Source organism: Emydura macquarii, unplaced genomic scaffold (assembly GCF_026122565.2).
Source record: "Emydura macquarii macquarii isolate MOO-44397 ecotype Brisbane River unplaced genomic scaffold, CSIRO-AGI_Emac_v2 contig_1119, whole genome shotgun sequence".
Taxonomy (NCBI): Eukaryota; Metazoa; Chordata; order Testudines; family Chelidae; genus Emydura; species Emydura macquarii.
In genome coordinates this window covers 1,859,271-1,872,315 of record NW_027131256.1, presented here as the reverse complement: position 1 = coordinate 1,872,315, position 13,045 = coordinate 1,859,271, and the positions used below count along the sequence as shown (strand labels likewise).

The window sequence follows — 13,045 nt, the reverse complement described above, 5'->3', positions numbered from 1 at the left end:
AATCTGTGGAGTCTAGAAATGGTAGGGCAAATCTCAGCTTCCATTTTTGGCTCACATACATTTCTAACTGTTTCAGTGAGTGAAATGTCTTCAGTCATGGCTGATGGTGTGACAGGATGAACTGTCTTTAAAAAAAAATCCCAAATTACTCCTGGTTCCTCCATACTCCCAAATGAAATGCAGCTACTTCTGGGGTGGGAGATAACAGCTGTCAGAAATCCTAGGTATGTACCTGTTAGTACAGGAAGTCAAGAACGTTGTACCCAGCTGGAACTGGAGGAAGATGTTAGATTGGCACAAACCTGAGTTAATCCCACTCAGAACTGGGATTAAAGGTGCTAGCCTCATGGAGTGTTATGGGATCTTTAGAGAACATGAATGGGCCAGGTTACAATTGTATATCTCAGTATTCACTCAGCAAGAAGACCAGCACCGACCACATCTTACAGGGCATGAATTTCATTGGGAGGTCACCTCTCCAAACAGTAACCTGGCTCAGCCCTGTTTGATTTGTTAGTTCTGACAAGATCACAGCACAAGGAGGAACAGCTACACAACTGTTCTTCTAATTCATTAATTTATTCATTCTTCTTTAAAGAAAGAAAATGAGTTTAAAGCCCAGCCATAACCATATAAAAAGTGTATCCTTTGTCTGTTTGCTTTTACTGGGCAACAAACCAGGAGTATCTTACCTGCCTGCTTTAGTGATGATCATCTCCGTCCCAATGTCATGGAACCTTTTCCAGAGATCAGCACACTGCAGCTCTACCTGGATCTCCTCCATGGATGAGGGAGGAGGAGGCTGGGGACCTGAGCCACCAGATGTGAGGTCAGAGTGGGAGCCAAATGAGCAGGATGTTCTCTCAGCCAACACCTCTGTGTCTGAGCCAGTACTCTGCTCTGAATCTGCAAAGTAAATACACCAGGTAAGACTCTTCAGTTCTACTGCGCCAGTGGGGGAAGGAAGGAAAAGAACCAACAGTGGGAACCTCTGGAGAGCAGTGCGGCGACCTTTTATTATATGCTTTTATAGTTTGTTCTGATTTATGACCTGATTACTGGTTTTGTGTTTCCAACATGACTATCGTTTTAGTAAAATTTTAGAAGCAGCTGAATGAAATTGCCCACAACATAAAACATCACCATGATGCTGAGAATGAAGCACAAAGTGTAGATTAAAAAACAGAAAGGAAAAAAAAATAATTCAACCCACAATTTCAATCCAAGATTAGATGGGCTTGCTGGAAAATTATGTTCCCTTGAATTGCACATCATCCCACATTAGTATTGCCGAGTTAGCTCTTCTTAAACAAAGTACTTTTTTTCTCTTTTAATATCCTTGCCATCAGAAATAATGAAGGGTTCTTTGTTTTTGTTTTTTGGCAGCACCACTTTTAAAAAGGATTTTATTTGTTCCTATACTATAATTTTTGGAACAATGACATTTCTCTGGGAAAACAACTATGCAGCCTTTGGTGAGGAAAATGCTATAGGCTACTGAAGGACAAGGAGGAGGAGTTGTAAACATATGGAATCAGTTTCTGGGGAAAGCGATTGACGCAAATGGTATAAAGGATTTCAAGGGACCCCTAGATCTCTTTGTGGAGAAGGAAGGGAGTAAAGAGGTCTGGCTAAAAAAAAAGAGCTGGAACTGAGATCAACCAAAAGAGAACTGTTATGTTGAGCCAGATAGCTATACTGAAAATATCTTTTGTATTAACAAGCAGAAGCACAATAATCAGTATAGTACTGGAGTATAGCCATATTAAAATTATGTTTAATAATGGTGCTTCTTTGCACCAGTATTCACACCATCTTTAGATCAAAAGAAATTCATAACGTATTTTAAAAATAGAGAATGCCTTACAAACTGGTTTTGTGGCAAATTACTTACTAATATATATATATATTATATATTATATATAGTATATATTATATACTAATATTTATATATATATAAAATAATCAAATGCAATTGATAATAAATGAACACAGGGACTTTCAGAGCAAAGGATTGCAAGGAGCTTTGTAAATTTAAAAAATTGATATACACACTAAATATAGTGATGACCTCACCAACCACTCAAATGTAGCCATGTCCATGCGGGAATAAGACTGTTTAACAGTGCACAGGAATATTACATACTGTTTAAGACAGGAAATGAAGAAGAATACTGCCCACAGGGGACATTAAGGGAGGGCTAGCGCCAGGGTTAGCATCTATTCCATTGCAAAAAGAGCTGTGGAATCTTTAATAAGCACAAGTGGTCAGGGTCTCAGATTTACAGTTTGTCTGAAAGACATACCTCCAGCAGCAGAGTACACCTGAAGGCAAAAAGTACTGGTTCAGTAAAGACTCAGAGAGAAAAGTATCACCTACTGAACCGCCAACAAACTTCCTGAACCATACAAGTGTTCTTTGGAAACCGCCTAATAATAATGACAAGGGCACAAACTGCTTAGCTTTTATTATCTGATGAATTTACAGAACAAGATGTCAGTCATAAACCTTTTTCTTCTGTAACAATCCTGAGTAAACCTGGCACTGGATATTTATACTCACGGAAAAGATTTTCAGTATAAGTCATCCCTGTGATTTCTCACAGGACAATCTCTGGCTTTAAGTAGATGCCTTGTAGTCAACAGTGTGCCAGTGAATTGATTAGAACTGTGTGCTACCGAGATCTACAAATCTTGGGCCTGATTCTCCTCTCTCCTGTTTTACTGTGGTGTAACTTCAGTGACTTCAGTGGAATTGCTCCTGTTTGACAATGACGTACATGAAAAAAGAATCAGATCCTTTTATTATAATTTGCTGTCCAAGTGTGAACTGTTAGTCCATTCAGCCTCCAGCAGTGGCCAATATCTTATGGGTCAACATCTGACCCACTGTGCAATGTTACACATGGGAAAATCAATTCCTTCTTTGCCCCTGTAACTATCACTTTTTGTGCACTGAAGTATGATCTGCAGTTACCCCTAGATTAGGGTTCAGAAGAGCAAATGCTATTGTTCAGAAAATTATCCATCTTCTTTTTTTTTGATGTGGAAGGTGGGTGAGGAGGTCTCGCTGGCTGGCGTTGCAAGCTCTTTGTTCTGTAAGCACTGAGACTTACTTTGCATTTTCCTTCATTTTTGCTAAGCCAAGTCCTCCAAACTGGAGTCAGCCTGAATAAGAGACTGATCCTGTGAAGTGCTGACTTTGAGATCCAGAGTTCATTCTACTCGCAATGAATTCAAAATAATCTCAAGTTACAGTGGGGGAGGTCTAGACTGGATATTAGGAAAACCTTTTTCACTAGAAGGGTGGTGAAGCACTGGAATGCGTTACCTTGGGAGGTGGTGGAATCTCTATCCTTAGAGGTTTTTAAGGCCCGGCTTGACAAAGCCCTGGCTGGGATTATTTAGTGGGGGTTGGTCCTGCTTTGAACAGGGGGTTGGACTAGATGACCTCCTGAGGTCCCTTCCAACCCTAATCTTCTATGATTCAAAATGAGTTGAGGGCATTCACCACCTCAAAGACAGCTCCAGCAATTGATTTCCTGTTCTGCATAGTGCAGTATTCCAAAACCATAGCATGCTATCTTTGATATGCACTAGGATACTGAGGATCAGGGACTTCGCTGTCTCCAAGTGAGTCTGAAAATGTGCGAATACATAAAGAGGAATGGTCAACTTGCCATGCCTTTTTTAGCTTTATGTCCTAACGGAAAGAACTTGCTGCCTCAAGTTCCAATATAGGGTTATTCATTGCAGAGACCAGAGGCTGGCAGTAGCATAGATCATTTTAGTCCATCTGCTTGTTTATAATGGGATATAACAGCAACACAGCCTGAGTCACTTCTGATGCTTCCACCTTCTGGGCTTTGCTCTCCTCTCTTTGTATGCAACAGATTTACTTCTGATGTATACCAGTATAATTGCGGGGAGAATGAAGCCCTATGATGATTTTGGCTATGGAGGAAGTGGTTCCTGATGCTCAATCAGAGCAGAAAAGTTTGTGGACTTGCTCACTGGTGAGTAATGGCAGGCACCAGTTACCGTTGCTGACTGAGATGCTAACTAAAGGGCTTCCAGGTGAGATACGCTTAACATGGCTTCTTCTAGCTCCCCCAAGGGAAGATCTGTCAGACTCCCCTAAAAGAGCTGCTTCGTACAAAACATCAAGTACCTAATCCAAGATCCTGCTGTGAGGATGTGCAGGACACACAGGCAGTGATTCTACTTGAAAGATGGGACACTATACTGACTGGTACCATATGAAGGCTGGTTACCTGCTGCCATAGACAGCACAGTTGGGTGTGTGAGGTGGGGGATTTGAACTATTTTCTAAGTACGTTTGGTTCTTAGCAGTTACAGACCCATTAGATGGAGTCTCTCCTCATTCCAGGACAGGATACAGTCCCTCAGAAAGGACATATCAAAGCTGAGCTTGTCCATTGCCGACGTTGGTGAGAGTGGGGAAGGAGAGAGTTGAGGATTCTAATCCATTCCTACAGCATCCTCACCCCATTCACACTTAGGGTGAGCTCCATTCAGATCTGCCCTCCTTGTTTTTAAGAGCCTCCATGGACTTGCACCAGCTGACTGTATGGACTTTTCTCTATGAACTCCTTCCACTCAAACGTCTGCCTCCAGTATGTCCCTTCCCAAAAATCACACAGCTAAAAGTGTGAAAGCTCCTGCCTGTATCCCTGTGTCACTGACTTTCCCCCGCTTCTCAAATCTCTTCTAAAAACATCCCTATTCTCCTTTGCCTTTACCTCATATGTTCTCTTTCCCGCTGCTGTTCTCAGGTGTTTAACTCAGCTGTGATATAATATGTACTGCTGTAACTGGAAGGAAACACTGACATTCTGTTTCCTGCGTAAAGAATTCCCAACCTACCACAAGGACATGCTGTCCCTTCAGCCAGCCCAGGCAAACTTCTCTCTCCAGAGAGGCTAGAGAAGGAGAATAGAATAAAGAGTCCACAACCTGCTACCCCTCATCACAAAGAGCCTGCTGGACCTGTCACCTGATCCCGTTTCAGAGGATGGAGAATTTGTCTGACCTGCCAAAAGAGAGCTGGGGCTCTTTGTGAGGATCTTCTTGCAACAACATTGACAATTACAATCAAAGAGTTGCCCGGGGCTTTTTGTACACACACAATAAACGTCCCGAGACCTGAAGAAATGACCTTCTGTCTATGTGGCTTGGTGTTTATAACAAGTTCTCCTCTTTCTATTACCCTATCATATGGATTTCTACTATCACGTAAGGCCCTGACTGTCACATTGACCACACATCCAGCTACTGCAATCTGCTAGCATTGGGCCCGAAGCAAAAGGGAACTGCTGGAATGGTAAACAGTGCCTGCACCTATCAGCAAGACCACGGGGTCACCTTCTGAGCCCTCAGAGATGTTGGCTTTTGAGCAGACTGGCTGGGATTGGGAGACTAGAAGAAACTATTACGGCTGAGTTGATGTTATGATTGATGTTTTGATAGCTTTACTGATGATCCACTTTCAGATCTCCTTTTCCCTTTCCCGACAAATAAATTGAACCTCCTTGTGGCTTGCACTAAGCGGTCTCACAATATGTTATTTTCCGTCTACGGCCTTCACGGAGCTTTGTGTGCGCTGGGCCCTGAAACTGTTTCTCAGAGGCCGTGTGACACCAGATGTGCACATTTCTCCCAAATGCTACTTACAGACAGCCATCAGATCCTATGGCCAATAAACTGACTATACAGTGAAAAAAGTTACCACCTTCCCTGCCACAGAACTCATCTCATATCAAAGACAAGCACCTCCTAGTGGACAAACAGTGTCACATGGATAAGAAATGGAGATGAAGGGGTGTCCCTGTTGTAACAAATCACTTTTTAATGGGGTGTTAAATATGACATTGACCCTGCTGCTTAGTTAAAAAACTTAAAGCCCACTCACCTGCCTTCTGAAACAACGACCCAGTATCTTCTATCCATTTTCCCCATAAAAACCAGCCCAATGTCTTCCTCACCCAAGGCTAAATTCTGTCCCCTTCTACAACCCAACAGTGCAATCCCACCATATGCATTACATGGAGCACAACAGGCCAGCATCCCCCATCTGCTTTCTGCAGCAAAGCCGCATATCCCCGCTTCCCCTGAGTCCCAGCCCACTTCATACAACACAAGAGTCTACCATCTTCAAGGGCTTTCTATAAGCCAGTTGCCCAATGTTCCCCACATAGACAACCTACTTTTTCCACAGCAGCCAACTTGTGACCACATAGCAACCCAGTGTTGGAGATTAAGTCATCTCAGAGCTATGAGAGGTGGAGACTTTTTTCCGTTATGCCACACATTGTTTTTCAGCAGGGCTTTATTTGTATTTAGAATACAATGGAAATTTTGGGCCTCATATTCAAGGATTAATAAAAAGGGCCCTTGGTCATATAGCACAAATCTTGCATTCATGTAGTGCAGCTCTTGCACTCAAAAAATGCATTACTCTGAAGTACCCAAGCATAAACAGAGGCAAAGCGTGTAGGAGTAGGGGAGTGATTTTACCTCTGTTTATGGCACTGGTGAGACCAGTTCTGGAATACTGTGTCCCATGCTAATGTCTATGTTTCAAAAAGAACGTTGAAAAATTGGAGAGAGTGCAAAAAAAATAGACACAAAAATGGTCCGTGGGCTGGAGAAAATGTCTTATAGTGAGAGACTTACAGAACTCCGTCTGTTTAGCTCATCAAAAAGAAGACTGAGAGGTGATTTAATTTAAGAGTATAAGCACCTTCAGGGGCAGAAAATATGATGAACTAAAGGGCTCGATCATCTAGTGGAAAAAATGCATACAAGAACCAATGGCTGGAAGATGAAACCAGACAAATATAAATAAGAAAGTAGGCACAATTTTTTAACAGTGAGCGTGATTAACCACCGGAAACCACTACAAAGGGAAGTGGTGGATTTTTTCATCTTTTGATGTCTTCAGATTAAGACTGGATGCCTTTCTGGAAGATATGTTTAGCCACAACACAAGTGACTGGGTTCAATACAGAGGTAAGTGGGAGAAATGTGATGGATTGTGATATACTGGAGGTCAGACTGGATGATCTAATGGCCCTCTATTAATAGATGATCTATTGGGCCCCTATTGGATGATCTAAGGCCCTATTAAGTTTTCTGAGATGCCTACAGCCAGACTTTCGGAGCAACAAGACAGATTTACATCAGGACCAGTCAGACGTGTTGATGGGCCATTAAGAAGAATCTGCTTTCCCAATGGACATCCCAGAGATTCCTCAGGGAGGGAATGTACGCAATGAGGACAGCCTAACCCACCTCACAGCCAGGATCTGTCTAGCAGCTGGAAGAAAGTATAAAAGAGGAACAGTGATATCATCACTTGGCCTCTCATCTCCCCCATCTCAACACCTGGAAGATCATCTGGAAGACAAAGACTTCGAATTGAGGAAATTGGTCCCAGGTTGAAAGGGAATACAGCCTGTGTAGCGAGAACTCTAAACTGCCAGTAACATCTATTAGGGGAGAAACTGCTTGATTCGAATCTTACTTAGTCTGTAGAATTTAGACTGCGAGTTTATTTTTATTTCTTATGTAACCAACTGTGATCTCTAATCAACAAAGGTTTAAGGAAAATAGATCCTGTCAACCTAACGAGATATCATTATTTGATGAAACTACAAGTTTGATTGATAAACATAACAGTGTTGATATAATGTACTTAGACTTCTGTAGGGCATTTTACTTGATAAAGCACAAAATGTGATTAAAAAACTAGAAAAATATAAAATTGACATGGGATGCAGTACATGCATTAAAAGATAGATAACTGATATGTCTCAAAATGTAATTGTGAATGGGGAAATATGGTCAAATGGATGCGTTTCTAATAGGGTCCCAAATGCATCATTTCTTGACCCTATGCTATTTAAAATTTTTATCAAGACTTGGAAGAGAACATAAATCTGATAAAGTTTGCAGATGACACAAAGATTGGGGGAGTAGTAAACAATGAAGAGGACAGGTCGCTTATACAGAACCATCTGGATTACTTGGGAAACAAACAACATGCATTTTAATATGGCTAACTGTAAATGTACACATCTAGAAACAAAGAAGTAGGTCGTATTTACAGGATGGGGGACTGTATCCTGGGAAGCAGGGACTCTGAAAAAGCAGCAAATAATCAGCTGCACATGAGCTCCCAATGCAATAATGTGACTAAAGGGCTAATGCAATCCTGAGGTGCATAAAAAGGGGAATCTCAAATAAGAGTGAATGGTTATTTTATCTTTGTGTCTGGCATTGGTGCAACAGCTGCTCGAATACTGTATCCATTTTTGGTGTCCACAATTCAAGAAGGATGTTGAAAAATGGAAGAGGGATCAGAGAAGGGCTACAAGAATGAATAAAGGATTAGAAAACGTCTTAGAGGGATAGACTAAAGGAGCTCAATCTGTTCATTTTAACAAAGAGAAGGCTAAGGGTTGATGTGATCATAGTCCAATCAGTACTTACATGGGGAACAAATAATTAATAATGGACTCTTCAATTTAGCAGACAAAGGTGTAACACGAGCCAATGGCTGAAAGATGAAGCTAGACAAATTCAGACTGGAAAAAAGGTGTACATTTTTAAGTTAAAGTAATTAACCATTGGAACACTTTATTAAGGGTCATGGAATTCTCCATCACTGGCTAATTTTAAATCAATATTGGATTTTAAAAAGATATGTTTTAGTTCAAAAGGAATTATTTTGGGTAAATTCTATGGCCTGTGATATACAGAAAGTCAGACTAGATTATTACAAAAAGTTAAATGACATTAATACAATTAGAAATGTACTAAACCTTATGGTAAATGAACAAAACAAATGTATTACTAAAAGCAACTATTCTTTGAATTAGGATATACATCTAATTAAAGGTTTGCTACATTTTATATGACTCGACATATTACTGTACTATGAAAAGCATAAAATACTGGTCAGAACCACAGACCACGCCATATATTATATTCCTCCCCCCATATAAGTATTGCCACAACAAACTTTACATTTATCTAAAATAAAACAACTTCAGAAGAGCCTTGAAATTCTTAGGCAATCTGCAGAAGTCAGCAAAAGGTTCATAAGGATGATAATATCCATAGAAACTGTGAAAGCTATCAAAGTTATCAAAGTTGGAAAAACTCATCCTCAACCCACAAAGATGGACTGAAGATTGGCTAAAAAGAACACAAATTAAGGGACTTGATAAATGGCAATATATCAAGTTGTGAAGAAGTCTCCAGTGTGGTGCAATTTGGTATTAGAACAGGTTTTATTAATTAATAATCTTTAATAATGAGCCGAAGGAAAGCTGTAAAGAGTATATCAAATGCATTTGTAGATAATACGAGATTGGGAGGAGTGAGGAAATGAGGGAAGCCATGGCCAGCAGCTGAGTTGGGTGGAAAACAAGTCCCAGGGCTGGGTTGCTGAGCAGAGCAGGGGCTGGGCAGGGACCAGCCTGACTCAGCTGGGACAAGGAGGCCTTGTGGTTTGGTTCGAGAGAGGAGAGCAGACAATGGGAAGGGAAGGGAAGGGAATGGGGGGGAGGACCGCGGGGGAGGGGGCCAAATGGGAGCTGGGGGGGAGCGTGGGCGGGGTCTCAGGCAGGAGCAGGGCAGGGCAGGGCAGGGCAGGGAGGGGACCCACCCTTCTCACATTGAAAAAGTATAAGGAGGCGGCTAAGGCCAAGACTTTTTTTTAAAAAGTGTGCTTAAAGGCAGGCTCCTAAATGCATAGCTAAACAGTTCAACCAGTGATCTGATTTCCAAAAGCTCTGAGCACCTAGCAGCCCCTATAGATGTCAATGGAGTGACACCATCATAAAACTGGCGTATCAGCCTGGTGAACCAGTCCTCGTGGGCATTTTCTTTCCAGCAGAGAACCTCATTGCTGCACAGACGGTTATTTGTGGTTTGGCTTTCTCTCTCTCGCCTTACAAGCTATTTTCGGTTCAAGTTTCCAAAGTAGCATCCTGACACTGTGTGCCAGTCACGATCCCGGACAGCAGTACACCCACACGCACTCCATCCGGCAGATCCTCAGCTAATGTAACTGTTGACTTTGACGGAGCTGCCCTGACTTACAGTAACTGAAGATTTGGCCCATATATGAACACACAAACACCCTAAAATTGTCCCCCCCATATACACTCTTAGCCAAACTGTAGGAGCACCCACATTGATGCAGACACTTTCAAACATCCTGGCAAACACAAGCTGAACCAAATGAACCTACAAGCTCCATTTATATTTACAAACTCACACATTCCAATCACCCAGGCACTGAAGAGGTCTATAAACTCTTTCCCTTAAGTGAAGGAAATCTTTTCTCTTGTTCTGACAGTCACTGTCACACGCACAGAAATGCATTCAAACATGCATCTAGAACCTACGTTCTGTCCCCCACCCCAAATACTAGTTCTGTATCTATCCACACAAACTCCCCACAGATAATCAAACTTTCTCCATACCTCTTCAGTCATATCTGCAGTCACATGCACATACATACACCCCCTCTGCCTTCCGTCTGACCTGATTTTCCACTCCGTTACACCAGCTCTCTGCCAGCAGCGTGATGCTGGTATAAAATTGGTGCATCTGAGTGGAGAATCAGGCATAAAATGTCCAAATGCTGTAGCATTGGTGCTTGATTCAGAAAGTCTGCTTGCGTATCTCCTAGGGATGTAAAAGCCTACACGTTTAAACGGTAACCATCTGTTTAAACGTTTTAAACAGCTGATTGCCAGTTAAACTGGGGGAGGAGCCAGCTGGGCTCAGCTCCCCATGAGCGAGAGCAGCTGGGCAGCTCTTGATCAGGGGGAAGGTGCGGAGGGGGGAGAGACACACATGCCGGGGGGGGGGGGAGACACAGCTGGGCTCAACTCAGCTCTCTGCAAGCCAGTGGCGTACCGATGGGGGGGGGGGGGGGGCAGGTCCCCGGGTGCCAGTATGGCTCGCCATGACGCTCAGGGAGCGCAGGAGGCTCTGAGTGGGACAGGCACCGCACCATGGGTAAGTGCGGGGTGGCAGAAAGTGCTCGGGGTGCAGGAGGAGGAATACGGTGTTTCCTTCCCTCTGCAGACACAGACCCAGCTGGGGGCGGCACCATCTGGTGGGAGCCAGGGACCCTTCCTGCCCTGCGCAGGGGGCACATGAGGCCTGGGGGAGGCGCAAATGTAAGCACCGGAACCCCACCGTACAGCACTGCTGCGAGCGAGAGCTGCCCAGCTACGGTTCTGCACGTGCGGCGGGGGAGCTGCAGCCAGGCAGCTCTGGCTTGGCAGTGAGGAGTGGAGCCCAGCACGGCTCACTCCCCCCCACCCGTTTAACCGTTCTATTTTTAGAACGTTTAAACGGCTTCTCTATTAAATGACTTTTTACACCCCTAGTATCTCCACATCTCTGGATGCTCGAAAGTTCAAAACGGTTTTTATTTCATGGCTGTCATCTGACTCTAAAGATCAAGGTATGCGGTGAGAAAGTGAGTGTGCTAACTGTAGAAGCGATGAATGTTTAAATCTGGCGTATTCTCAGAGGTGCTTATACCTCCCAGATTACTGGCACTGGAAACATCAAATGATCTCGTTGTGTAAATCTCACCAAACCTTGAATGACAGCAAGATAGATCTGAAAATGACGGCTATGGCTACATGACAGAGCTGACAGCGCTGTGGCGGTGCCGCTGTCGCACGGCCCGTGCAGACGTTCTAAGTAGGTGGGAGAAAGCTCTCCAGTCGACTTCATTACTCCAGCCCCCACGAGCGGCGACAGCTATGTCGGCGGGAGAAGCTTTCCTGCCAACAGCGAGCTGTCCAGACCAGTGCTTAGGTTGGTGTCAGTTACATCGTTCAGGGGAATGGCTTAGTCACACCCCAGAGCAATGTAATTCAGACTGCCCTAAGATGTGGTGTGTACACAGCCAATCAATCTGGCAGTGTTAAAAGTTCTGAAAGTGTCACGTTATTAAGGACCTAATCCCACGGCCATTGAAGTCAATGTATCATATGCTCTTGACTTACAGGGTGTTGGTTTGGGTCCTTTTAAGATCCAAGCCATCTCACACACAGGGACATAAATTTTCTACATACATCCACAGCTGGTCATTTTCAAACATCCATACCTCGCTTATTTCACAACCAATGTTTTTAAACTTTGAAAAGCATGTACTGCACATGGAGAACTATGTGACAGACATCAAGGCTCCAGTTCAGCTGTTTTTGCCTCACCTTTCACACCCGCCCCCCAAAAAGTCATTTTATTTATGACAATGGGAAAAATGCTTTTGTTCCATTCTCTCATAACTCAAAGGCAAAATCACACTCAAACATTTCAAAAGCATTCATTCGGGGATATGGACCAAGCATGACAATTTTCAGATAAAAAAGATAAACGCATAGAAAACATGTGAGTATCTCAAAACAGGGTCATAACAGGAACTCTTCTTCAGTCTTAACTATAGAAAGGACCCAATTATTCCATGATTATTTGCCCCAGACACTACTGAGGAATCTCCCTTGCCAGGAGTTTCTGCTTTAGTATCTAGGTTTTGAGTTTAAAAGAATGTTTCTAGCCCTCATGGTTGCAAAAAAAAACTTCAGAATGTGAACTGAGTAAACCAACGTAATAATGTTGACTACCTGAGACTGTAGACAGCCTGAAACGTAAGTGGTGCAAATTCATATCGCTTAGAACTAATCTCAGTGGGGAGTTAATTCTGAAATCTAAAGATGACAATTTCAGTTAACCATTTCACTGTTGATCATTTTAGCAGACACAGATCATATATTTATCTCACTATCCCTAAATGCCTTCAATACCTTCCCAAATGCCAAAATCTCCATTTCCCCCCTACTCAGCTGCCAAAACCCACAGCTTACCCACTGACAAATTCTATGATTCATAGATTGCAAGGCCAGAAGGGACCAGTATGACCATCTAGTTTGACCTCCTGTATAATACAGGGCATAGAATTTCCCAAAAATAATTTCTGGAGCATCTC

At 42.9% G+C, this 13,045-nt stretch overlaps 1 protein-coding gene across 1 annotated transcript in view; it reads right to left on the bottom strand.

Annotated features, from left to right (window-relative positions):
* TBX15 (T-box transcription factor 15) overlaps nucleotides 1–13,045 on the bottom strand; it is a 116,342-nt gene that overhangs the window by 47,757 nt on the left and 55,540 nt on the right. The window contains exon 2 of the mRNA XM_067546365.1: nucleotides 693–906. Coding sequence (XP_067402466.1) covers nucleotides 693–906 — 214 coding nt within the window. The remainder of the gene's footprint in view (nucleotides 1–692; nucleotides 907–13,045) is intronic.